Raw genomic sequence first — 27750 nt, forward strand, 5'->3', positions numbered from 1 at the left:
TACTCTAGATTTGGAAAAGTGAGCGCTTGCATTAGGTCTATATTATTTTTGTAGTACCTGTGACTTTTAAAGAATGAAAAATCTAAACCTCCAAGTGAGTTTTTGGTGGCAGGGTGGGTATAGGGGAGCACTTGGCTCTAATATTGTTAACACAATTATTTTTGGAATTATTAGGATGCAGTGTGAAATTCTAAATCATATTCATTGTCTGATAAATCCTTTCCTTTAACTCCTTGTGAGATTTTTAGAGAAATAATAAGACTTTCAGGGAAACATGAAACCACTGACCCAGGATTGGGGCTGGAGTGTGGCTTTGCTCTCAAGTTATTCTGGTTCTTCTCTGAAATTACAGCAGGTGACTTGGTGCCCTCATGTCATTCTCTGATTCTCCAAGCTTTCTTAGGGGAGCAGTAGTCCCTGATATTCCAAGGCCCAACTTTTAGTTATTCCAACCACAAGAGAATAGCTCTACTGTTTCCTGACTAACTTTTTATAACTTCCCAAACAAGAACTCTGGCTTGATCTGAGTAGACAGATATATGATATGCCAATCATTTTAGAGTTCTGTTGATATGTATCTACTTGACATAGAGAATGGCAAGGTAGTACTAAGAAGGAACAGAGAACAGAAGTCATTTCTTCTTGTAGGCTTCTGTTCTCCCTGGCCCAGGGGATCAGAACTGGATTTTTGTTGGTGATACCTGTTTTTGGAGGTCAGGATCTCTGTCCCTTTCCCCCCATGGCCCATAATGATTCTCAAGCATGTGGGCATAAGATTCACCAGCGACCTTACTGAAGTCACGGATGCCAACGTAACCCCAGCAGAGATTCTCATTTGTCAAGTCACAAGGAGAGGTCAGCAAGCTGCAGTTTTAGCTTGCACACAATGATTGTTATCCGAGTGGTTGGTGGTAGCCTCATGGCCAGAGATGGACCAGGAATAGATAAACTTTTCTGTGGGAATAAATAATAAACTGTCTGAAAGGCTTGGGAATCAGACTGGTCTTTTTTTTCTTTTCTTTTCTTTTCTTTTCTTTTCTTTTCTTTTCTTTTCTTTTCTTTTCTTTTTTTTTTTTTGACATGCAGAGTGGGCAGAGAGAGAGAGAGACAGAGAAAGGTCTTCCTTTTGCCGTTGGTTCACCCTCCAATGGCCACCACGGCCGGCGAGCTGCGGTCGGCGCACCACACTGATCCGATGGCAGAAGCCAGGTACTTATCCTGGTCTCCCATGGGGTGCAGGGCCTAAGGACTTGGGCCATCCTCCACTGCACTCCCTGGCCACAGCAGAGAGCTGGCCTGGAAGAGGGGCAACCGGGACAGAATCCAGCGCCCCGACCGGGACTAGAACTGGTGTGCCGGCGCCGCTAGGCGGAGGATTAGCCTAGTGAGCCGCGGTGCTGGCCCAGACTGGTCTTACTGGTCATAAGAGAAACCTCAAGTAAATGGCTTTATAGCTACCTTCTTGGATATTTATAGTTATCTTCTTGGACATTCTTAGATTTGTGTTGTTTGTTAAAATCCATTTTTAGACTTTGAGTTTACTGATGTTATGCTTTAAATAATTCAGATACCATTTTCTTTTTTGATAAAACTTTAAAATATCTAATACATACTGAATTTTAACCTTTTTGTCTGTTTATCATTTTCAAATTAAACTAATACATAAAAATAGAGATATGTGAGTTAGAAGAAAATTGGTAGAATCCAGGGGCTGGTGCTGTGGCATAGTGTGTAAAGCTGCTGCCTGCAGTGCTGGCATCCCATATAGGCAGTGGTTTAAGACCCAGCTGCTCCACTTCCAATCACATAGGAGACCCGGAAAAAACTACTGGTTCCTGGCTCCTGGCTCCTGACCTTGGATGGGCCCAGCTCTGGCTGTTGTGGCCATTTGGGGAGTAAACCAGCAGATGGAAAATCTCTCTCTCTCTCTTTCCCTCTCTCTCTCCCTCCTCCCCTCTCTCCCTCTCTCTCTCTCTCCCTCTCCCTCTTTATGTCTGCCTCTGCCTCTCTGTTCCTCTTTCAAATAAATAGTAAATAAATCTTTAAAAAAAGAAAAGCTGTGGAATGATTTTTTAAAAAAGATAAAATAATTCATCATTTGCAGATATAATGAACTACATAAAGTCTGATAAGTCAACAAATTCTCCAAACTTATTAGAGGATTTGGCAAGGATGTTAGCTGTGAATGTCAAAAACTCTCTGTGCTTCTTCTTTACTATTAATAATCATATAGAAAATTTAATAGAAATAAAAATCACAGTAGAAACAAAAATTACAGATTATCTGATAAGCATCTTAACATAGAAAGCACAAGATCTTCCCAGAAAAAATATTTAAAACTCCATTGTAAAATGACAAAGATCTGAATAATTGCAGATATAAAGAGTGTATGAATGGGGACAACTCAACACAGTAAAGATTCAACTCTCTTGAAATTAATCTGTGAATATAATCTAACAGCAATAAAGATTATAGTTTATTTTAAATTAAAAAATAAACTCTAAAATTCATATGAGGCAAAGGTCCATCCATGAGTTGTCAAGTCAAGTTTGAAAAGGACAGGGATGGATATTTGCCTAAGTTGCCCATATCTCATATTGCATGGCTCAAGTAGTGGGTTCCTGTTATGCATATGGGAGATGTGGATTGTGTTCTCAGCTCTTAGCTCCTGCCTGGCCCTAAAAATATGGAAGTGAAAAGATGAGAGATTCAGCCTATTCAATATTAAGCCATATTACAAAGTCATCATTTTTTATAAAAGAGTATCTAAATGCAATTAATATGGTATTAACAGAAGAACAAAGAGACCAATGAAGAGCAAATAGAACTTAGAAGCATGAGCATACTCATATATATTTGGGAACTTGTTATAAGATAAAGCTGTCACCATGAAAAAAGGGAGAAAGGAAAAACTTTTAAAACCAGAGCTGGCAAATAATAGTCTGAGGCCCAAATTTAGTCTGCCACCTGTTTTGATATGACCTGTGAGTTAAATTTTTTTTATATTTTTTAAATGACTGAAAAAACCTAAATAAGAAATATCAAGAGAAATTAAAAATTATTTTGAACTAACAAAATATTGTGGGATGGGGCCAGCCTCGTGGCACAGTGGCTTAAGATGCCCCTTGCAGCACCGACATTTGCAGCTCAGCCCCTCTGCTTCCTATCCAGTTTGCTGCTAATGCACCTAAGAGAGCAGCAGAAGACAGCCCAAGTACGTGGGTCCCTGCCACCCATATGGGAAGTCAGGGTGAGTTTCTGGCTCCTGGCTCCTGCCTGCCCCAGCTGTGGCTGTTGCAGGCATTTGAGGAGTGAACCAGCAGATGGAAGATCTCTCTTTCTCTCTCTCTCTCTCTCTCTCTCTCTTTCTCTCTCTCTCACACACACTCTGTCTTTCAAATAAATCTTAAAAAAAAAAAAAATATATATATATATATATATATAGTAGGATTTAGTAAAAGCAATGCCCAGAGCAAATTTATAACATTGAAGTCATTTTAGAAAGAACTAAAATTAAGCATCCAAGCTTCCACATTAGGAACTGGAAAACGAAAAGTAAATCTTATGTAAACAGAAAAAAATAAAATTACAGTAAAAAGCAAATTGGAAACAGGAGATTAATAGAGAAAATTAATCAATAAAATCAATAAGCTGCTAGGCAGGCTAACAAGGAAAAAAGACAGAAATCACTAATATCAGAAATTAGACAGGAAGCATCAGTTCAGATCCTATGCGTGTTAAAAGGATATCCCAATTGTTAATTTTGGCTTTGACTGCCTGTGCCTCCAGGGTCTTTTCCAAGAAGTCTTTGCCTGTGCCTATATCTTGCAGGGTTTCTCCAATGTTCCCTAATAATCTGATGGTGTCAGGTTGTAGATTTAGATCTTTAATCCATGTTGAGTGGATTTTTGTGTAAGGTGTAAGGTAGGGGTCTTACTTCATGCTTCTGCATGTGGAAATCCAGTTTTCCCAGCACCATTTATTGAATAGATTGTCCTTGCTCCAGGTATTGGTTTCAGATCCTTGATCAAATTTAAGTTGGCTGTAGATGTTTGGATTGATTTCTGGTTTTTCTGTTCTGTTCCATTGGTCTATCCATCTGTTTCTGTACCAGTACCATGCTGTTTTGATTATAATTGCCCTGTAGTATGTCCTGAAATCGGATATTGTGATGACTCTGGCTTTGTTTCTGTTGTACAAGATTGCTTTAGCTATTCAAGGTCTCCTGTGCCTCCATATGAATTTCAGCATCATTTTTTCTAGATCTGAGAAGAATGTCTTTGGTATTTTTGATTGGTATCGCATTGAATCTATAAATTGCTTTTGGGAGAATGGACATTTTGATGATATTGATTCTTCCAGTCTATGAGCATGGGAAATTTTCCCATTTTTTTGGTATCCTCTTCTATTTCTTTAAGATTTTATAATTCTCACCGTAGAGATCTTTGATGTCCTTGGTTAAGTTTATTCCAAGGTATTTGATTGTTTTTGTAGCTATTGTGAATGGGATTGATCATAGAAGTTCTTTCTCAGACGTGGCATTGCCTGTGTGTACAAAGGCTGTTGATTTTTGTGCGTTGATTTTATATCCTGCTACTTTGCCAATCTCTTCTATGAGTTCCAATAGTCTCTTGGTAGAGTTCCTTGTATCCCCTAAATAATGAATTATATCATCTGAAAAGAGGGATAGTTTGACTTTTTCCTTCCCAATTTGTATCTCTCTAATTTCTTTTTCTTGCCTAATGGCTCTGGCTAAAACTTCCAGAACTATATTGAATAGCAATGGTGAGAGTGGGCATCCCTGTCTGGTACCAGATCTCAGTGGAAATGCTTCCAACTTTTCCCCATTCAATAGGATGCCTGCCATGGGTTTTTCATACATTGCTTTGATTGTTGAGGACTGTTCCTTCTATACCCAGTTTGCTTAGAGTTTTCATCATGAGACATTTACACACACACACACACACACAAACCAAAACCAAAACCAAAAAACCCCCTCTGTGTCCTAGTTTGCATTTGCCTTCTAAAGGGGCTGTTGTACTGACTGAAGTCTTGGTATTTTGTAACTAGTAGGTTTTCCCCTTCCTGGTAGGGTTTTGTTGTTGTGTACTTTTTTTTTTTTTTTTTTTTTTTTTTTGACAGGCAGAGTGGATAGTGAGAGAGAGAGAGACAGAGAGAAAGGTCTTCCTTTGCCGTTGGTTCACCCTCCAATGGCCTCCATGGCCGGTGCGCTGTGGCCGGCGCACCGCGCTGATCCGAAGGTAGGAGCCAGGTGCTTCTCCTGGTCTCCCATGGGGTGCAGGGCCCAAGCACTTGGGCCATCCTCCACTGCACTCCCGGGCCACAGCAGAGAGCTGGCCTGGAAGAGGGGCAACCGGGACAGAATCCGGCGCCCCAACCGGGACTAGAACCCGGTGTGCCGGCGCTGCTAGGTGGAGGATTAGCCTGTTGAGCTGTGGCGCTGGCCTGTTGTTGTTTACTTTCTAAAGGCTTTACAGTTCTTTAGCATTAAAGTTAATATCTTATGTATACTTTCTTGGAAAATACTTCTAGCACTCTCCTGTCAAGCTGGTCTGCCTCCTTTGCTGGGGCCCACATCCTTACCAGAAGACCAGCGCCTTAACTCTTCCTCCCCCTTCTGCCATAAAGAGGTCAGACCACGTGGCTATTCCACCCACCTTCAGGGAGCTGTGACTGCACAGAGGCTCTTCCAGCTCTCTGTACCCAGTGGGCACCTCCGATGAAAGGAGCATTAGAATGGAGCCCCCTCTCCCCCCACCAGAGGTCCTTGGCAGTGATTTTCAAAAGCAGGGCAGTTTTGTACGAGTTCATATACACCACTGTGTCCAGCTGCTCCTACCTGGAGTCATGGACCAGTGTTGATTGATTACCTGGAGGAGTATCCTTCGCCTCAACTAAAGCCACAGACTCTACACACTTGCTGGCCCAGGTAGCCTGGACTTGGGACTTTGCTGACCTGCGCCCAAGTGAGCAGTGGGGGAAGGATTCCTCTGAACTAGCTTTCCCTGCGTCACCGCTGTCACCAGCACCTTCAGATGAACTTGGCGCTTGGACCGTGAGCCCGCAATGTCCCAATCTAGGATTCACGAGCAGTGGCCGATGGTCTTGTCCGGTTTCCCACAGGCGTCTGCCTCATGTGCACAGGAGTGGCATATCCCTGTCCATACTGAGGCCGCCCCGCGTGGGGTGGGTTTGTGCCCTGGCTCCGCGCGCGCCCCCGGGCCACGCGGGCCGGCACTCCCTGCGCAAGGTGCCCGCTCCAGCTTGCCAACGTGAGCCAAGCACAATCCAGTTTTCCATTCCTTGGGCGCCGGGCGCGCTTTCTACATCCCGGAATCACGCTAGGTGTCTGAGTGCGTCCATGTACTTCAGCACGCAGACACGCGGGGGATGGACAAACGTGCCAGTTCAGTGTGAAGTCCTCAGGGGAGAGGGCCGCATGCTTGGCATGTGGGAGAACACGGTACCCACCCTCGGCTGGGAAGGCAGCGAGTGTTTCCCGAACGCATTCGTACGGATTTGAAGCAACAAATGGGCAGACAGGCGGCTGCAGAAGGAACGCACCGAATGTGCGGACAAGTACGGAGAAAGCGGCGTAGGCGCGCAGGAGGGCCCCGCCGAGGGCTGGGTGTGCCGGGCGCGGCCGCCGCGGGGCGGGCTTCAGGGTGCACGGGCAGCGCCGTTCCCTTAATAAAACGCTTTTCGCCTGCGCTACCTCCTGGCAGACGCCCCGGATCTGGAGTGGGCGGGCCAAAGGGCAGGGCGCCCGTATGCGAGCGCGGCAGCACCCGATCCTGGGGCGGAGGCAGGTGCTGCCGTCCCGAGCTCGGTGTCCTTCTCCTGCGACTCGTGGGCTAAGCTATGCCTGGAGGTGTGGAGACGATGGACCTACCCGCGTGGAACCGAGCCTTGGGCCTGTCCCAGGGCCCTCGCCACAGGTCAGCCACCCCAGGGGCGCGCCGGGGTTACGCAACCTCTCCATCCCACCAGCCCTTCCACGCCCGCTTTCCTTCCACGCGTGTTCGCGCGCCGGCACCTTGACTCCATCCCCTACCGTCCACTCCTGGCTCAGTCTCGCTGCCCCCCCCCCCCCCCCCCCCGCCTCTGGGAGCGCGGAGAGGCCGGCTCGCTGACACGTGGAAAAGGTCCCTCGGTGCAGCAAGTCGAGAAGCCCCTGGCTCAGCCAGCGGCGGGCGGCGGGCGGCGGGGCGGAGGTGGTGACTTGGGGCGGGACGGGGACGCCTGGCCACGCTCCGCGTCCCTCCGGGTGCGCACCGAGTGCTCTGCCTCTTGCCTTTCTGCGCCGGGATCAGCGCGCACCGGGCGGCTGTCAGGAAAGGTAAGAGAAGGGAGGCCCGGCTTGGAAGGGGACATTGCCCAGAGAGGCTGGAATGGGTGTGAAGAGAATGGGTTTTCCTGTTCCCAATCCCCTGAGCGGTGAAAAGTTTTAGAAGGCGATAGACAGTCTGATCCTTTTTTCCTGGGCAAGGAACCTGGAGACAGGATCAGATGTTTCCAGGTTCACGGTCAGGGGAGCCATCGGAGCTGGCCGCTCTCAGGGTATTGGACTCGGAGAAGTCCTCTTAAAGTCGCTTTGCTGTCCTAGACCAGCGCTTTCTTGCTGCTTCGGGCTCGCTTCTATGAACTGCTTACACGTAGTTACATAAGGCAGGGCTTGGCTTTCCGAAACACACAGGCCTTTTTCTCAGGTGGGAGTGTGGTTAGCTCCAGTTCCTGTGCCTTCATGAAAAGGCGCACAGTTCAGCCCGGAGCGCTGCCAAGGGGCCTGGCCTCCTTGGTCCAAGCTCCATCCACCCAAGCTCAGCGAACCAGGTGGTGTGAACCAACCCGCCTTGGCTTCCCCTTTCCCAGTTCTCAATGCAACTACAGTGGAGGGTGGTTAGACTTTCTTAAAATAGTGTTGAGACTTTCCTGCGTGCTGCTCCCCGTGTTATAAACAGACTTAATTTTAGCAAGGGAAACCAGAATTCAAGAGGAGAATTTGCTTATTTCCCAGCAAGAATGATGTAAATATAGATATAGATATATCAGAGTATTTCAAAAAGCTCATGGGAACTGGAATGAAAAGATAAGCTGACTGCTGCAAAAATTGAAATCCATGCATAATTTTTCCATAATGCTCATTTCCATGATCTTTTTGAAGACTTCTTGTAATTTTTTTGGTAGACTTTTTTGAAAGGCCAGTTTTGAAAACATAACTTTGGTACAACTTTTTGGACATCTGGATAACTGTGGCTGTCACACAGAAATGATTGATGTCCTGTAACTTAACAACTCTGGTCACACTGAGGTGCTGACCTGTAATGGGCCGGGTGGTAAGCAGTTAAATGTTCCTTCCCTCCGCCTTAGCCCTAGATGCAAATATACTCTGAGTTTATTTACCCGGTGCTGGCTGGGCTGGTAAGTGGACTTGCGCTTATGGAGGGTGTGGTGTATAACCTCCATTTTTATTTGACTCTAGTATTTTTCTTAACACATTTCCTTTAGGGCTCAATTTTTTTTTTCTTTAATCCTATCAAGTGTCTTCAGAAGCAGCTCCCATGATTACAATAAGGGACACACACTTCTGTGTGCAAATAAACAGCCTTTGAAGGCTTTCCGTCAGAAATAGATAAATGTGTGGTTGTTCAGCACTGGTGGAGACAGAAGAGTGTGCCCGTGTACATTGAAAATGAAAGAAAGGGTTAGTAAGAGAAGTGGGAGAGCTTGTCTATGGCTATGAAGATGCAGATTCTGATTCTGTGTGCAGAAGGGGCCAACCGCAAGGAGCTGTCCCCAGAAGTGGAATGTGGACTTCACACTTTCAGGAAACTGCTTAGCTCCTCTGCGAAGTGCTCAGCAAACAGCACAAGTTTTGAGAAATTTAGCAGCTTCTTCTTGATGAGTCAGAGGTCTCTTGAGATTTGAGCTCATCTTCCTCTTCCCATCTCAAAGTTGAACTCCTGTTGCTGGGAATCTTCCGGCCTTTAATAAGCCGTCCATCAACAGGTGCTGTGTTTCGAGCTCTTGGAGAACAGGCACATTTCCCAGGCTTCCCCTGATCATTCCCATTCAGAGGCCTTGGTGAGCATGACAGCTCTCTTCAGCCTTCTGGATCAGAAGATTGATAAACCCTGATGAAGTGTTGGCAGTGGCCACAGTCTCTTCTTCCAAAGAGGAAGTGTTGTTTCTAAAAAAGAAAATAGTAGATACAAAATATCTCCCTGAAGCAATTGAAAAGGGTTGGGAAACACATTTTGAACAGAGAATACAGAACCGAAAGTTAGGAATGATCATAGTCACAAGCCGTTCTCTTTGGCTATCTCTTCTCTGTCAGTGAAGTGGAACCCAGAATAGGACAACTGTTAAAATGCAGTGGAAAAACCAGGTGGCTTCTTGTGGTTACCGTTTTCAAATTAAAATTGTGGTCAAAGAAAACTCTTCAGGCTGTGCAAGTTCAAGGCACCCTGCCCTGAAGCCAGGCTGCACTCTTTAGCGGAGGTCTGGAGCTCAAGTTCCACGTGTCGGTTCTGAAGAGTGACATCACTCTGCAGTGAGCTCTTGTGTCACATGTCAAGGGCTTCTTAGAGGAAAGGAAGTCCATTTCCGGATTTCTTTTTTTTCTTAAATTTTAAAGTTTATAAGTTTCATATATACAGATTCAGAAACGTAGTGATACTTCCTCCTCTCCCCTTCCTCCTGTCCATGCCCTACCCTTCTTCCTCCTCCCTCTTCTATTCCCACTCAATTTTTACAAAGATCTCTTTTCAGTTTACTTTAATTTTTTTAAAAGAATTTATTTATTTATTTATTTATTTGAGAGGTAGAGTTACAGACAATGAGAAGGAGAGACAGAGAGAAAGGCCTTCCATCGTCTGGTTCACTCCCCAAATGGCTGCAATGGCCGGAGTTGAGCAGATCCGAAGGCAGAAGCCAGGATCTTCCTCTAGGTCTCCCATGCAGGTGCAGGGGCCCAAGGACTTGGGCCATCTTCTGCTGTTTTCCCAGGCCACAGCAGAGAGCTGGATTGGAAGAGGAGCAGCCAGGACTCGAACTGGTGCCCATATGGGATGCCAGCGCACAAGCAGAGGATTAACCTACTGTGCCACAGCACCAGTCCCCAGTTTACTTTTATACTCATAAGGTTAACCCTACACTAAGTAAAGAGTTTGACAAGTATGAAGAAAAAAACACTGCAGTAGAGACAAGGACTGTAAACAATCATCAAATTTCAAAATATCAATTTCATTCCAATACAATAGAGATTTCTTTAAAAAAAAAAACAGCCTACAATATTTTGTTCAGTACCAAATGTTGAAAGGCGTGTTTTGGGTGGGTTTGTTTGTTTTGGTAGGCATTTGGGTTTTTTCCTCCCTACTTTTCTCAGCTTTCTTCCAGCTGAGCTTTCTACTTTGTGCTGAGCTGTGCCTTAGCCCCCTTTCCCATGGTGGGAAGGGACCACTTCAGGGCCACGCTGTGCACATTCCTCTCCCTCAGCCAGGTGAGCTGCTCCCTCTTTTCCTTTGATGTGTGTGTTTTATTATCTTCCCTTGAATACATCTAAAGACTTTCATCCAAAAACAGCTGACTTGCAATAATGATAACTCATGAGGCCAAAGATTCTGGAAAGTTGCCATATGGGCAGTTCAAGAAGAGCCAGAATTTAGATGGTAGACTTTATTCAGTCATACCACTTATACCAACTACAGGGATTGAGTAATGTGACCCTAAGCTGTGCTTATTTGAAATGAAGGTGAGCCTTGAGGAAAAAAATGATGATTTCTCTATAATGTTGTTAGGGAGTCATCATCTCCTGACTTGCTGAGAGCAGTTCCCCTTTCATGTGTCTCTGCCCCCAGAGAGCTGATTTTTCTTGATGTTTTTGGAAGGAGTATGGCGTGCTCAGGACAAGTGCTTTGAAAAAGGCCAGTCCCAGTTCTGCTTTCTTGGGGGTCTGAGGCAGCAAAGTGGTGATGGGAGATGATTTTATAGGAACTTGGTAGCACGGCTGTCTTTAGGGAAACTCCTGAACATTTAGCTTGCTCATCTTTTGTGGGTGGCTCTAATGGAAAGTGAAAAGCCCCTTTGGCCTTCCTTCAGGGTACTTAGGATTGGACCAGGCCAATTGTAGTCCAAGAACAGTGCTGAGAAGTAACCCAAGTTTCCTCTTTTGCCTTTTAAATTGGGGCTCAACCAACTGCACATTTCTAGCAAATCATGAGGAATTGGAGTGAGCAATGACAGTGGGGTTATTGGGATAGATCCGGAGTCTTCTGCGTGCTGGGCTGCCCGGGACACTCCTGCTGTGGCCAACCTGGCCACTGTTGGAGAGACATGGAGTTTTAGTTCTCTGTACATCTCCTCTCACTTTCTACCTCCCTACCCCACAAACCAAGGGCAGGCAAATATCTAATTGCCATATTCTTTTTTGAAATACTTTATTTTAGCTCATAATGATAAATCAAGATGTATGCATATGATCATCAAAAATGAAGAAAAAATGAAAAAACTTGAAGACAATTCATATCAGAGATTGCCAATATATATATATATATTTTTTCTGGTTTATGTAGTTCTAGACTTTTAAAAGTGTCTATGTTTAGATATAAATGCTGCAAGTTTTTGAAAAATAGGATTTCACTCTGTTTTGTAACTTAAAAAAAAATTTTTTTTTTTACATGGAATGGGCATTTAGCTCAGTGGTTAAGATGCTGGTTAAGACACCTGTATTCCATACAGGAGTGCCTGGAGTTGAGTCCCAGCTGTGCTCCCTCTTCTAGCTTCCTGCTAATGCGGACCCTGGGAGGCATCAGGTGGTGGCCCAAGTAGTTGGGTCCCTGCCACTTATGTATAAAACCTAGATTGAGTTCCTGGCTTCAGGCTTTGGCCTGACTCAGGCCTGGCTTAGAACACATTTGGGGAGTGAAACAGAAGATGGGAGGCCTGTTTCTCTGTCACTTTCTCTCTGCCACTCAAAAAAAGTTAACTATGTCACAGACATTTTCAAGTAACACAGAGTTACAAATAGGGTTGCAATGCACATCTTCATTGCCATCTTTCTGACCGGTTAATACGAAATTATAGTATAAGTCAGCAGAAGTTTGATGTCTTGATCATAGGTACACTTACAGGTCCTGCCACTTGCCCTTTAAAGTTGTCATTTGTTTCACTAGAGTCCCTCTCTCCATTCTTGATAATAAAAAGTAAGATAGATTTCCACTGATCTGATTATTGGTGAATTTTTGTTGTTATTAATTTTTTTGTCTTGTTCAGGTCCTTTGCCTGTTATTTTGTATTTTGTATATTTGTATTTTGCCTTTTTTGGTTAATAGTTTAGAGTTCTCTATGGGTAAGATAGTAAACTTTTGCCTGTTGAAATATATTGCAGATTTTTTTCTCCCAGTTTGTCTTTTAACTTTTTGAAGTCTTAAATTTTTGTATTAAGATCTGTCAATCATTTTCATAACTTCTGAATTTTGTCATACTTAGAAAGGCATGCTAAATTATTTAAAAAATTCTGTATCTTCTTTATCAATTTTATTTTTTAAATGTGTTTAAGCTTTATTTTTATGTTGCATTTGAAGGAGAATTCTTTCTCTCAAATAGAAAGCAAATTATCATAAAAATGATCCATTGAGGGGCCAGCACTGTGGCACAGCGGGTTAAAGCCCTGGCCTGGGGCGCTGGCCTCCGATGTGGGTGCTGGTTCTGGTCCCGGCTGCTCCTCTTCTGATCTGGCTCTCTGCTGTGGCCTGGGATGGTAATGGAGGACGGCCCAGGTCTTTGGGCCCCTGTGCCCGCTTGGGAGACCTGGAGGAAGCTCCTGGATCCTGGCTTTGGATTGGCACAACTCTGGTCATTGCGGCCATCTGGGGAATGAAACAGCGGATGGAAGACCTCTCTCTCTGTCTCTGCCTCTCTGTAACTCTGTCTTTCAAATAAATAAAGTAAATATTTTTTTAAAAAAATCCACTGAATGATTAATTATTGGAAAAGACATCAGAATAGTGAATAAAATAACGTAGGACTTCCGTCAGCAAACCAGGCAGCTCTATTACCTAAATCCCTCTAAGGTACCTTAGCCAAGCAAAGCTTTTAACCAAGCTTTTAATTCAGCTGCTCACATCAGTATTTTAGACTTTCCATTATTGTTGTTATTGTACGATTACTATTATTGTTATTATTTTATCTTAAAGGGTACTGACAGAGGAAAGGTGTCAGGGCTGTTGTCTTATTCACTGACTTGTTTCTTTTCTCCAAGAAGCTGGGGTACACACTGATAAGCAGGCCCGGGCCTTCATGAAGCCCTCCAGTAGGGGAGACCAATAGAGATTGTGTCTCATGATGAAAGAGAGAGTGCTAAGAGAGGCAGGGGGAGGCAGGAGGCACATTTGATGGGGTGGCTAAGGAGTCCTCCAACAAGGCGACATTTGGCTGTAAGCAGTGGCAGGGCAGTTGAAGCTGCAAGGTGAATGGCTGCAGGAGGGGTTGCAGGGCCAGGGCTGCTGGCGTGGTGTAGCGAGGAGGGGGAAGTGGGCTTGTGGGAGGAGTGGGCAGGAGTCCCTGGACAGTGGTCAGACATGGTAGGAGGACTGGATTTCACCCTGAGAGCAGGGGCAGCCCCTACTGTGTTTTGAGCAGGGAAGTGATAGCTGGTTAATGCATTTAAAATGGCCTCTCTGGCTGCTCTGTGGAGACTGGGGAGGCCGTTGCAGGTGGTAGGTGAGAGAGGACAGTGCCTGGGCCAGGGAAGCTGCAGTGGACACAGCCCAGGGCCACCCATAATGTATTTTGAAGGAAGACTTGGTAAGTTGGGTGTGAGAGCTGAAGAAAGGGAGAAACAAATGCATGATTTTATGGCCAGTGGTTCCCACACGTGGCTGCACGTTAGAATCACCCAGGAAGCTTATCAAATGCAGCTGCCCTGTTCACACCTCCCACCAATTTAATCCACGTCTAGAGCTGCAGGCCATGTGACCTATTGTGCAGCTCAGGTGGAGAACGCTGAGTGGGCTAGGGATTGCAGCCCAAGCTTTGGCATTTTTTGTTTACATTTTTGCTTATTGAAGAGACAGAGAGCTCCCATCTGCAGATTCACTACCCAAATACCCTCAATGGCTGTGCCTGGGAAAGCCAGGAGCCTGGAATTCAACATGGATCTCCCATGTGAGTAGCAGGGATCCAAGTTCTTGAGCCATCACCTGCTGCTTCTGAGGGTGCCCGTTAGCAGGAATGGAATTAGAAGCAGAGGTGGGACTTGAACCCAGGCACTCTGACACAACATGCTGGTGTCTCAAGTGGCATCTTAATTGCTATGCCAAATGCATGCCCTGCTACTGATGTTTTTAAAGGTTTGTTTGTTTATTTATGTATTTATTTGAAAGGCAGAGTGACAAAGAGGATGAGAGACACAGAGAGACTTTCCATCCATTGGTTCACTCTACAAATGTTTGCAACAACTGGGACTAGGCCAGGCTGAAGCCAGGATCCCAGAATTCCATCTGGACCTCCCACATGGCTGGCAAGGAGGGGCCTAAGCACTTGGGCCATCTTCTGCTGCTTTCCCAGGTACATTATCAGGGAGCTGGATCAGAAGCAGAGCAGCTGGGACTCACAGCAGTGCTGGGATCTTGGATGTCGGTTTCACAGGCCGAGGCTTAGCCCACTGCACCACAAGGCTGCCCCCCGCCCCACTTTTTAGTTAGAAAAATTATGTTTGAAGTGTAAATATATTTTAACATAACATTTTCCTTATTTCTGATCATTTTACAAGCCATTACTCCTTTAAAAATATTAATCAGGGAGCAAGAAGGAGCACTGGACAAATCTTACAGTAGGGGGCAAATTGCAAATTCAGATTACTCTGTCTCATTTGTGAAATGAAGATACAGGCAAGCTTCATGGTGGAGATTTGCAATTTTGGTTGCACATTAAAATCTCCTGGTGAATTAAAAAATATCCTGATACTTGGCTTGCACCTACACCAATTGGGCCAGATCACCTATGGTGGAACTTGGGCTTCCCAGGAGATGCGGTGTGGATCCAGGTTCGGAAATCATGGCTCCAAGCTCTTGTGTGCCCCTAATCCTAAACAACAGAGTCAGGAAGAAGGAAAGAATAAATACTGGGCAGGTAACTGGCAGTGTCTGTCACAAGAGGTCTCAAAATACACTTTTAAGACTTCTTTTCACAGGAAGCAATTGAAGGATACTTGCTACAAAATTAATCATAAAGAAAGAGGAAGATCCAGGAACTGAGGAATCCAATTTATGGAAGAGGTGAAGGCAGTTCCCAAAGCCATGGCCTTCAATAGGAGTGGGAAAGCCCCAGTGGATGTTGGAGCAGGAGGTGAGGGCTCTGGAACTGAATTCTCGGGAGAAGAGAGGAGCTGCCAGGGTACCGGGTTAGTTTGTACTTAAAGGAGCTCTTGGATTCAGCCAGAATTTAGTGAGAGTCATAATTGGTAAGTAGAAAACTAAGAAAATGAAAGAGAAGGGGATTAACTCCAGAAAAAAATATTTTATATGAAAGAATATAACCTTATAGTGTATCAATGGCTCAACTGGTTCGAGTTCTTATATAATCACTTGGTAAAATCAGGATGTTAATTTGTCTAAATTTTTTATTAAAATATATTGTAAAATCAATGGGGAGGTGAAATATACCCATTTGTGAGAAAGGGGCAGACATGAGAGCTAAACCCAAAATTTCCAAGGGAGAATGGAAATTGATAATATCTAAAAGACAAAAAAAGTAGCATAAGTATTATTTAGAAATAATGAAGTAAATTAAAGAAAAGCAAAAGTGGTTTCCTCAAAGGAGCAGAGATCAAGTGTAAGGTTCATTATAGTTCATTTAAAATTGTGTACGTGATTCAATTTGCTTTGAGGGGGAAGATGATGGGGAGTTAGGTGGGAGCACAGCAAGCAGAGCTAAGCAGATGTGGGTTCCTGGTTTCAGAGCCTGGGAGCAGGGGTACGGTTCACTGTGATGAGGAGACAGGATAAAGAATGGGATCGGGAAGTGGTGTACCCTGCCTCCCGTGCCCCATCTGCTTTGACTGTTGTGAGGAACCAACCCTTGGCGCAGCAGGTTAAACCACCCTCTGCAGTGCTGGCATCCCAAATGGGCATTGGTTTGAGTCCCAGCTGCTCCACTTCTAATCCAGCTCCCTGCTAATGCACCTGAGAAAGCATCGGAAGATGGTCCAAGTGTTTGTGCCCCTGCACCCACGTGGGAGACCTGGATGGCATTTCAGGATCCTAGCTTTGGCCTGGCCCAGCCCTGGCCATTGCAGCCATTTGGGGAGTGAACCAGCAGATGAATGACCTCTCTCTCTCTCTGTGTAACCCTGACTTTCAAATAAATAAATAAATAAATCTTTTTTGTTTTAAAAAAAGAAATAGTTGTGAACTTCAAAAAACCACTCTGTGTGGGTGTCATTTCATTAACACCTGATACCTAAATAGGCCCAGTAGGAAAAGGAATGCCTACCTAGGTTATTTTCTGATTATTTGTTGGAGCCAGGGCAACAGATATCGATTTCTTCAAAGCTGAGGAGGTCACAGTACCAGTTGGGGTAACAAAAAACAACCACATCTGAGGTGTGTTAGGACTCTGAAACATTGCAAAAGTTATCCCAAATATATTTGGTAACTGGTCCTCATCATTAAAAAAAGCACTCACCATCTCTGAATGGATACTTACTAATATGTACAGACAGTGTGTATATTGTCAAATTAGTAAAAATAAACATTCGAAGGACTGTGGTAAAATGAATTGTCAAATGAAGAGACTTCCTCCTTCCCATTAGTTATGACTGCACATATCATTAGCTCATATCTTGGGGTACAAGGATTACTGATAGAGCTGCCATGTTTCTCACTTAGCAGCAGTAGGTTAACCAGTATTTTAAGTAGTTTTCTTGATATATGTGTTATTTTCCACTCAGATATGCTTTTCTTCAAACTCATGGCCAACAAAATTTAGAGTGTTAGAGCTCCCATTTTCATAATGTTAATTTGTGCTTACATTAGCTTTGTAGTGAATCCATTTTTTTCAGGCATTTTAATGTCCTTTGCCCATTTTATGAGGGTTATTTTCACTAAAACTGGATAACACTTGTGGATACTTCCAATGGTTTGTGAGAAATGGATTGAAATATTTATTTGGTTTCACGAAAGTTTGAAACCCAATTGTGGCGGTCTTCAAAAAGTTCACAGAAATTGCATATTATGAAAAAACTATGCATGAATTTTAAATTTTTCATACCAAAATAAATTTATATTTTAATCTCATTTTCTATGAACTTAAAAAAAATTTTGGTTGTTGTTTGGGAGGAGCCCGAGACAGAAAGATAAAGAGAGGGAGCTCCTATTTGCTGGTTCTGTCCCCCAAATGCCCATAAAACTAGGATTGGGGCTAGGGCTGAAACTAGGAGCTGGGAGTGCATTTCAGGTCTCCCATGTAGGTGGCAGGAATACAGTCACTTGAGGGGCCAGTGCTGTGGCACAGCAGGTTAATGCCCTGGCCTGAAGTGCTGGTATCCCATATGGATGCCGGTTCGAGACCCAGCTGCTCCTCTTCTGATCCAGCTCTCTGCTATGGCCTGGGAAAGCAGTAGAAGATGGCTCAAGTGCTTGGGCCCCTGCACTCCCATGAGAGACCCAGAAGAAGCTCCTGGCTCCTGGCTTCAGATTGGCGCAGCTCTGGCTGTTGCGGCCATCTGGGGAGTGAACCAGCGGATGGAAGACCTCTCTCTCTCTCTGCCTCTCCTCTCTGTGTAACTCTGACTTTCAAATAAATAAATAAATCTTTAAAAAAAAAAAAAAGGAATACAGTCACTTGAGCCATCACCACTGCCTCCCACGGTCTACATTAGCAGGAATGCTGGAATTAGGAGGTAGAGCCTGGAATTGAACCTATGTTCTCCAGTATGGGATGTGGGCATCTTAACTGCTGAGCTAAATGCCTGCTCCTCCCATGAACTTTTTGAAGTACCTTCGTGTGCTCTAAAAATCACTTAGATGGTCCCAGAAATGGTGAGAATGTGCTGGAAACCAGCAGGCACATCACCACAACCCCCTACTTTTGAGGGCCTGCACTCTTTCCCAAGGAGGCCATACATACCTATGTGAAACACAGGCAGCTGACTTTCTGACCAGGTGAAGGCACCTTAGGTGTGATAGGTAAACATCCATGTATTAAATCTCGAGCACTCTTAATTTCTTTCTAGGTTAATGCAAGTAGAAGCCCTAAGTCCCCTTTGTCTCACACACGCACATCCCTGTGTGCACACACCTTATCTTAGAGACCCCTGCAGTAGGAAACAGCTCTCAGGCCCCTTGTCAGGTGGAGTGTGGATCATGAAAGTTACAGACAATTGCAGCTTGGATTGACTGGCCTTTTTCTGACATCACAGAAACTGGTGTGTGCATTTTTCTGGGGCAAAGGTCGAGAGCCTTCATCTTGTTCTCATAGGGGTTTATGACTCCAATAAGGTTAATAATCACTAGTACCTTGTTTTTTCAAGACTCCAGGCTTCTGCAGACTCTTTTAGTTATGGCTTTGATAAAGATAAAGTTGCTGTGGGTCATCTGATAGCCTTAAATTTAGCCTACATCACACCATCCTGATTACCTGGGGAAGCAATGGGTTTTCTCAGTGACCAACGATGGCTTTGGTGTGCTTTCCTCTTGTCTTCTCAACACGGTACCAGCCTTGGGCTTCTTGTCTGTGTCTGTTTACTTCTTCATTCCAGCCCCCTTGAGCTTGTATTTAGCCCCCAGTCTGAGTAAGTGTCCATCCTAGGCCAGGTCTTGCTTTGCTGTGTATGCATGCTGTGACTTCTCCTTGGACATTTTGGTACTTGATGGTGTCATTTATGAAGCTTATGAAGATCTGTTCTGTGCGTTTCCTGTAGGTGAGTGGAACATAATCTTCTTAGTCATGATTGCTCTCAGTTCATGCATAACTGCCCTGCGCTGGATGGTTCAGTGGGGTTGAGACCTTCACTGGCATCTGTCTGTAACTGGTTTAATGGTGTGGTCTTTCACTTCCCTGACTTGTGCTGCCTCAGCTTAGTAGCCCTCTGTCTTCTTAGCCTGCTGGTGATTTCCATCATTTGTATGGAAGTTGCAGTATTTCTCCTGTCTGCTGATTTTGTGAGGGGTAATGCTAATTCTCACTTATGATGTGGTGATTGCAACTTCCAAGCCCCCTGTGCCCAGTACCCAACCCAGCGCTGAGCGCCAGAGGGTGCTGGATATGTGTGTGCCAGATCAGGGAAGATTTCAGCCCTGAGATGCTATCCTGTCTCTTTTGGTCTTTGATTATTCTGTCACTTCATTTTGCACCATTATTTTGGCACCATTTCACTTCTTAAAAAATTAATATAGATAGAGTTCTAAGAACACAACAGTGCTTTCCTCCCTCACCGTTTCACTTCTCTGATAGCAGTAAGGTGTGTGTGTCTCTCTGCTTAATACCCTTCCATCTACCAGGCAACTGGGGCACACCTACAAACTGGGAAGAGAGGGGCAAGAAAAAGCCCCTGGAAAAGTATGAAAATCTTATACCCTTACATTTTCCTTCAGAAACCAGACTTTTTGAACCAAAATAATATTTCCTCCTAAATTTAGATGTTACTTTAAAACTAGTTAGACATATTTAAAACACACACACACACACACACACACACACACAGAGCTATCTCATCCTGTGCCTGTATTACTCAAATCAGCTGTTTTTCTCTCTAGCAGTCTTTCATGAGCTGATCACATTCAGCTTGTGCTCTCTTATATTTTGCTGATTGGCTCACGTACTCTTGACAAGTTTTTAATGTGAGTCTTTTCATTTTTCGTCTTGTCCCTAACCTTGCTAGAAATGTTGCAACTGCTCTATGACTACTTAAATGAAACAATTCTGGAAGAACAGAGTAGTGTAAATAAGGTCACCAGGAGTGATCCTGACAGTCATTATTTGCTACTTTTGATTAATTTTTTGGTTATTTTTAAAATACAAGGAGCTACAAGAAGTTTGTGAAAATGTGTATTATGACAAATCTATGCATTGGTTTCAAACTTTGTTGTCCTCAAAATAGACTTATGTTTTAATTCCATTATTTGATGAACTTTTTGAAGTACTCTCATTATTTGCTATTATTGATACCTTTTTCTTTTCTTTCTTTTTTTTTTTTTTTTGCCTGAGCCTTAATATTAGAGTTTCTTTTTAAAAGGATTTATTTTATTTATTTGAAAGGCAGAATTACAGAGAGATATTCCATCTGCTGGTTCATTCCACAAATGACTGCAATGGGCGGCGCTGGGCCAGGCCAAAGCTAGGAGCCTGGAACTCTATCCAGGTCCCCCATGTAGGTGGCGGGGGTCCAAGTACTCAGGCCATTCTTTGCTGTTTTTCAAGGCTCAGCATCAGGGAATTGGATCAGAAGTGGAGGAACCAGGACTTGAACCGGTGTTCATATGGGATGCTGATGTCTCAGGTGGTAGCTTAACCCATTATGCCATGATGTCAGTCCATCCTAATATAGTTTCTTAGAGTAATGTTAACATCAGTTTTTTATAAAAATTAATTTATTTAAAAGGTGAAGTGACAAACAGAGTGAGATATAGAAGTGATAGATCATACATCTGCTGATTGATTCCCCAAATGGCTGCAACAGGCAAGGCTGGGCCAGACTGAAGCTAGGAGCCAGGAACTCCATCAGATCTCCAACATGGGTGATAGGTACCCAAGTCCTTGGGCCATTATCTGCTGTCTCTCAGGTGCAATAGCATGAAAACAAATCAGAGTAGCTGGGACTTAAACCAACAGGATGTGGGTGACCTTAGTGGTGGCTTCACCCACTGTACCACAGTTGTTGTTTCCTAAATACTTAGTGGCCATGCAGTTGAAGTAACCAGCAGCCAGAAAAAAAATTTTGAAGCTTCTTAAAGCAAATGGGCTGCATCAGGCACCCCTTCTCTCTTCCCAGGGCACCCAATACCTGATTCAACTATAGCACAACACATCAGAGTATTCTTTTACCTACTCACCTCTCTCCCTTCCCGTGGACTGAGTCTTGGAAGGCAGGAGGATGTCTCCAGCAGAGCGTGGTGCACAGAAGACCCTGTGTTTTGCACTCCTGTTTTTGAGAAAACAGTCTCGTCTTTCACTTAAGCATTTCTCACAGTGGGAGAGTGGCAGGGAGGAGGCTCCATGGCCTTTTGCTCAGGAGTCAAGAATAAAAGACACAGTTTCCATGTGCTCTTTTCATCTTATTAAACACAAAGTATATTGTGGGTAATGAGGATGAATCCCTCAGCAACACTGATCTGCTACAGTCGTAGGGGCCCACTCTAAATTCTGTGTTGCTCACACGTGTCCACAAGGGTTTCTTACAGGTGTGTTCTCAGGGGTCTGAGAGTTCATGGTTGAAGGTGCTGCTCTTAGGGATGGCTAAGATACCATCTTCTTGGAAATGCCTGGACACCCCGTTAAGTGCCCCTGTAGCACTTACCTCGCTGTGTGCTATGAGTGTGATGGGTTTTCCCATTCGCTCTCTGAACCTCTCCTCTGAGAGTCAGGACTGTGCATCTGTAGTGCTTTTTTATGCACTCATGGTACAGCGTTCACTGGGATATATAATTACCCTGTCACAAGTTTGTCTTTCCTGTTGGACACTGGGCACTGAAATTCAGGGTAACCACTCAGCTTTGTGTCTCAAGCACCCAACATTGTGCTCACTCAGTCGAGGAAGTGCTCATTAAGTTGATAAGGTCCATGAAGAAGTGACCAGAGCAGGCACAGGGCAAACATTTGTTTTTTAATTTTTAAATTTATTTTGTTTAAGGGATACAACTTCATGCATTTAATATATACAAATTTGGGAACATAATGCTTCCTCCTCCCACTTCCCTCCCACCCATACTCCTGCCTTTCTTCCTCCTCCCTCTTCCTTTCCCATTCTTATTTTTCACAGAGATCAACTTTCAGTTCTTTCTTATACTCATAAGATTAACCCTATAAAAAGTAGAGAATTCACCAACTAGTATGAAGAAAAAAAAGAAGTAAAGAACAAAACAGACAAACATAAAAACAAGAAAAACATTATTACCTGACAGTCAAGGCAAGGGCTATTCAAAATCACAGCATCTCAAAGTGTCAGTTTCACTCCTATAGATTACATTTTACCACAGGTCAGAAACCATATGGTATTTGTCTTTTTGCGACTGGCTTATTTCACTAAGTATAATGATTTCCAGTTGCATCCATTTTGTTGCAAATGACGAATTTCACTTTTTTTTTTTTTTTGGCCACTGTATAGTATTCCATAGTGTATATATACACCATAATTTCTTTATCCATTCTTCAGTTGATGGATATCTGGGTTGATTCCAAATCTTAGCTATTGTAAATTGAGCTGAAATGAACATGAGGGTATAGATAATTCTTTCATATGCTGATTTCATTTCCTTTGGATAAATTCCCAGGAGTGGGATGGCTGGGTCATATGGCAGGTCTATATTCATCTTTCTGAGATAGCTCCATACTGTCTTCGACAGTGGCTATACCAGTTTACATTCTCTCTCTCTCTCTCTCTCTCTCTCTCTCTCTCTCTTTAAGGGTTTATTTATTTTACTTGAAAGGGCTACACAGAGAGAGAAGGAGAGGCAGAGAGAGAAAGGTCTATCCACTGGTTCATTCCCCAGATGGCCACAACAGCCAGAGCTGTGCCAATCCAAAGCCAGGAGCCAAGAGCTTCCTCTTGGTGTCCTACGGGGGTGCAGGGCCCAAGGACATGGGCCATCTTCTACTGCTTTCCCAGGCCATAGCAGAGAGCTAGATTGGAAGAGGAGTAGTCGGGACTAGAACCGGTGCCCATATGGGATGCCAGTGCTTCATGCCAGGGCGTTAACCTACTGCGCCACAGTGCTGGCCCCTACGTTCTCGCTAACAGTGGATTAAGGTTGCTTTCTCCCTACATCCTTGCCAGCATTTGTTGTTTGTTGATTTCTGTATGAAAGCCATTCTAAATGGGGTGAGGTGAAACCTCATTGCAGTTTTGATTTGCATTTCCCTGATGGCTAATGATCCTGAGCATTTTTTCATGTGTCTGTTGGCCATTTGAGTTTTTTCTTGAAAAATAACTGTTAAGGTCTTTTGCTCATTTCTTAATTGGATTATTTGCTTTGTTGTTGTTGAGTTTCTGGAGCTCTTTATGGATTCTGGAAGTTAATCCTTTGTCAGGTGCATAGTTTGCAAATATTTTCTCCCATTCTGTCAATTGCCTCTTCACTTTGCTGATTGTTTCTTTTGCAGTGGAGAAGCTTCTCATTTTGATGTAATCCCACTTGTTAATTTTGATTTTGATTGCCTATGCTTCTGGGATCTTTTCTAAGAACTCTTTGCTTATGCCAATATCTTGTAGGATTTTCCCAATGTTCTCTAGTAATTTGATAAGTCATAGATTTAGGTCTCTGATCCATTTTGAGTGGATTTTTGTGTCAGGTATACAGTAGGGTTCTTGTTTCATACTTCTGCCTGTGGAGATCTAGTTTTCCCAGAACCATTTGTTGAAAAGACTGTCTTTGCTCCAGGAGTTCATTTCAGCCCCCTTTTCAAAATAAGTTGTTTGAAGACACTGTGGCAAAAAATGACCTACATGATGGCTCTGGCTAAAACTTCCAGAACTATATTGAATAGCAGTGGTGAGAGTGGGCATCCTTGTTTGGTTCTGAATCTTAATGGGAATGGCTCCAATTTTTCCCCACTCAATAGGATGCTGGCTGTGGGCTTGTTATAAATTGCTTTGATTATGTTGAGGAATGTTCCTTCTATACCCAATTTGCTTTAGGTTTTCATTGTAAACAAGTGTTGAATTTTATCAAACACTTTCTCTGCATCTATTGAAATAATCATATGGTTTTTGTTCTTCAGCTTGTTAATGTGGTTTATAACATTTACCGATTTTTGAATGTTGAACCATCTCTGCTGTGAGCAGCTCTAGGCAACCAAGGAGCTCTGAGAGTGCGCCACAGCACTCTGTGATTGCCCAGATCCCAGCTACATTTGGTCTCTTCTCCTGCAATCACTGTTCTCTCAGTCCCAGCACCCAGGGCTCTCAGGGTCAAGGAGTCCAAGTGGAGCCACTCTGCCCTGCTAGCCTGTCCTGACTGCAGGGGACTGAGGTGCTCCCAGGGCCACTGTCCATGTATGTTCCAGCCTTCTGGACCGAGTCCTGCCCTCCCAACCAGACTTGATGCCAGTGGGATACGTGGGTTTTGCTCTCTGGTAAGATCTCTGGATCACAGGCACGCACCACCCCCACCAGCCGCAGCCCTGCTCACTTCACAGTTGAGCTGGGTGCACAGGAGAGTTCACAGGCGGCACTTCCCTTTCGTGGGGATGGCTCTCCCTCCCCTCCCATTGCCAGGTGGGTTCAGCTGGTGAGGTGGAGACTCCCTCTGTCAGTTGCTCTTGCACTGCCGTGGGTGCCCACACCAACTGGGTGGAGAGCGACCCCAACAATTGCTGGGTGCCTGCACATGGCAAACATATTTTTAAAGTTTTTGTTCTTTGGAGGTTGAGGCTCACTGGGTAATTTCTTTTTTTTAATTTTCAAAATATTTTTATTTCAAAATTTTTCTTATAGATATTTTTGCCCAAGCTGTTTGTCTTTAATATGGTGAGCACAGTTATTCTTGGAGTAGACTCTGTTATTTGGATTGTCCATGTGCTTGGTTCCCATGAACTACTTGCTGCTCACTGTGTTTCCCTCGTGTTTTAGTGAGAGCACTCACACCCTAGGATGAACGCCTGGAGAAGAAGGCGTTCTATGTCTTCATGACTCAATTTTGGTAGATTGTATGTGTCCAGGAATCTATCGTTTCTTCTAGGTTTTCTCACCTGTTGACATACAGCTCTTTGTAGTAATTCCTGATGATTCTTCTTATTTCTGTGGTATCTAAGGTTACATTTCCTTTTTCATCTCTGATTTTACTGATTTAGGTCTTTTCCTACTTTTTTTGGTTAATTGTGCCAGTTGTGTATCAATTTTGTTGATTTTTTCAAAAAACCAACTCTTCATTTCACTGATTGCTTGTGGGTTTTTTCTTCTTTTTTTTTTTTTTGGTTTCAATGTTGTTTATTTCTTTAATTTTCTTTCTTTCCTCTGACTAATTTGGGGTTTGGTTTGTTGTTATTTTTCTAGGTCCTTGAGATGCATTGATAGCTCATTTATTTGGTACCTTTCCAATTTCTTTTTTTTTTTTTTTTTTTTTTTTTTTTTTTTTGACAGGCAGAGTGGACAGTGAGAGAGAGAAACAGAGAGAAAGGTCTTCCTTTGCCGTTGGTTCACCCTTCAATGGCCGCCGCGGCCGGCGCGCTGCGGCCGGCGCACCGCGCTGATCCGATGGCAGGAGCCAGGAGCCAGGTGCTTTTCCTGGTCTCCCGTGGGGTGCAGGGCCCAAGCACCTGGGCCATCCTCCACTGCACTCCCTGGCCATAGCAGAGAGCTGGCCTGGAAGAGGGGCAACCGGGACAGAATCCAGCGCCCCGACCGGGACTAGAACCCGGTGTGCCGGCGCCGCTAGGCGGAGGATTAGCCTAGTGAGCCGCGGCGCCGGCCCCTTTCCAATTTCTTGATTTAGGCACCATTTACTATAAACTCCCCTTGTAACATTGCTTTTGCTGTATCCCATAAGTTTCGATGTGTTGTTTTGTTGTCTTCATCCATTTCCGGGCGCTTCCTCTGGGTCTCCCACATGGGTGTCAGGAGCATTTTTTGCTGCTTTCTTAGGCCATTGGAGGTGGAGCAGCTGGGACTGGATCCGGTGCCCAGATGGGATGCTGGCATTGCAGGTGGCAGCTTTACCCTCTGTGCCACAATGCTGCCCCTAAATTTCAGATTTTTTAAGAGAAGTTGGTTCCTGGTTGAAGAGAGAGCTTGTATGGCCGGGGGAAGGAAGCATGTTACTGGGAAGTGTTATTCAGGCTGTTCTGGGTTTTATTTAAAAGGTCTTTTAAATTCATCTTCTATGGCAGAAATGCAATGGCGCATCTTGATTCTGAGGTGAAAGAAGAATGCCTGAGGGAAGACTTGAAGTTTTATTTCATGAACCCTTGTGAAAAATACCGAGCCAGACACCAGATTCCGTGGAAACTGGGCTTGCAGCTTTTGAAGATAGTCATGGTCACCACACAGGTAATTTGTGTTATCATCTTGTTCAGCTCTCTTCCTTACTCCAAGATAAAATTGTTTTCATGGGTTCTGTACTTACTTTTATTCTGAAAAGCCCACAGAACTGTAAAATTGTTTGGGGGCTGACGTTCAATTTAGTAGATGACATTGTTTTAGTAAGAAATGATGAGCTCTTCTCTGCACAGGTGCTGCATATAGTAGATAAATGCCGATCTCTCTGTCTTTTTTAAAAAAGATTTATTTAGTTGAAAGGCAGAGTTACAGAAAGGTGGAGGTCTTCCATCCGCTGGTTCGCTCCCTAAATGGCTACAACAGCCAGAGCCGGGCTGATCTGAAGCTGAGAGCCAGGAGCTTCTTCCTGGTCTCCCACATGGGTGCAGGGGCCCAAGCAGTTGGGCCACCTTCTGCTGCTTTCCTAGGTGCCTCAGCAGGGAGGTGAATTGGAAGTGGAGCAGCTGGGTCTTGAACTGCAGCTCATATGGGATGCTGGCGCTGCATTACCTGCTATGCCACAGCGCTGACTTCTTGATCTCTAATGACTGAGTTTTCTGCAGGAGCACTTCAAACAGCTCATGGAAAAATGGAATTAAAAGGCTAAATTTATTTTGTTGAAAAAATGATTCAAACATTTTTTCATAATGCATGAAAAATGAGTATTATAAAAACTATTTATGAATTTCAAATTTTTTTACACCAAAATAAACTCATATTTTTAATTCCACTTGTCTTTGAACTTTCTGAAGTACCCTTGTATGTCTGAATGAGGTCCATGGGCCTCCTAAGGATGCCACTCCAAAATGATTTGTGTTCTTTAAACCTCTCACTTTTATTCAAAGATACTTTTGATATCTGCTTTTTTTTTTGTCTGCCAATTTACAGAATGCTATTTTCATTTTATTACTAGCGATGTGCTAGGTGCTAGCAGGAGTGTGCAAAAGCTACGTTTGGATTTTCTGTGTAAGTTCCTGTTGGTGAGCACTTTGTCACAACATGAAAGCAGCTGTCCGAGGTGTCCCCTAGTTTTCAGGGCTGTGGTACTGAACCAGTCTTCAGGAGGTTTCTCTGTAGATAACGCCATTTGAAACATATGCTCTTTCAAAAACAGTATTGGGGTTGGTGTTTGGTGTAGCAGTTCAGCCTCTACTTAGCACATCTGCATCCTATATCAGACTGCCTGGTTCGAGTCTTGGCTCCCTCACTTCCAATCCAGCTTCCTGCTAATGCACAGTCTAGGAGGCGGCACATGGTAGTTCAAAACTTGAGTCTCTGCTACCCATGTGGGAGACCCAGACTGAGTTCTGGGCTTCAGGCTTCGTCCTGGCCCAACCTTGGCTGTTGTGGGCACTTGGAGAGTGAACCAGTGAATAGAAGATTGATATCTCTGTCTCTTTCTCCCTTTAAAATAAGATGAAAATAAGTAAATAATAAACCTTAAAATAAAAACAGTGCTGTTAGGATATTTGGCTGCATTGTCAAAAATTACTCAGTTATCAATGTGAAATTATATAAAGATGTTATTTCTGAAACAT

The 27750-nt window shown here is 44.0% G+C and overlaps 1 protein-coding gene across 2 annotated transcripts in view; it reads left to right on the forward strand.

Moving 5' to 3' along the window:
- The first annotated feature begins 6718 nt into the window (after window positions 1-6718).
- MCOLN2 (mucolipin TRP cation channel 2) overlaps window positions 6719-27750 on the forward strand; it is an 80192-nt gene continuing 59160 nt past the window's right edge. Inside the window, exons 1-2 of one of the 2 annotated variants that reach the window (XM_008264961.4) lie at window positions 6719-6959; window positions 26065-26224. In XM_008264961.4, coding sequence (XP_008263183.2) covers window positions 6883-6959; window positions 26065-26224 — 237 coding nt within the window. In that variant the 5' untranslated portion in view covers window positions 6719-6882. Of the gene's footprint in view, window positions 6960-7171; window positions 7361-26064; window positions 26225-27750 lie in introns of those variants that run through there. The other variant, XM_008264962.4, reaches the window with a different exon arrangement.

Source organism: Oryctolagus cuniculus, chromosome 7 (genome assembly GCF_964237555.1).
Source record: "Oryctolagus cuniculus chromosome 7, mOryCun1.1, whole genome shotgun sequence".
Classification (NCBI taxonomy): Eukaryota; Metazoa; Chordata; class Mammalia; order Lagomorpha; family Leporidae; genus Oryctolagus; species Oryctolagus cuniculus.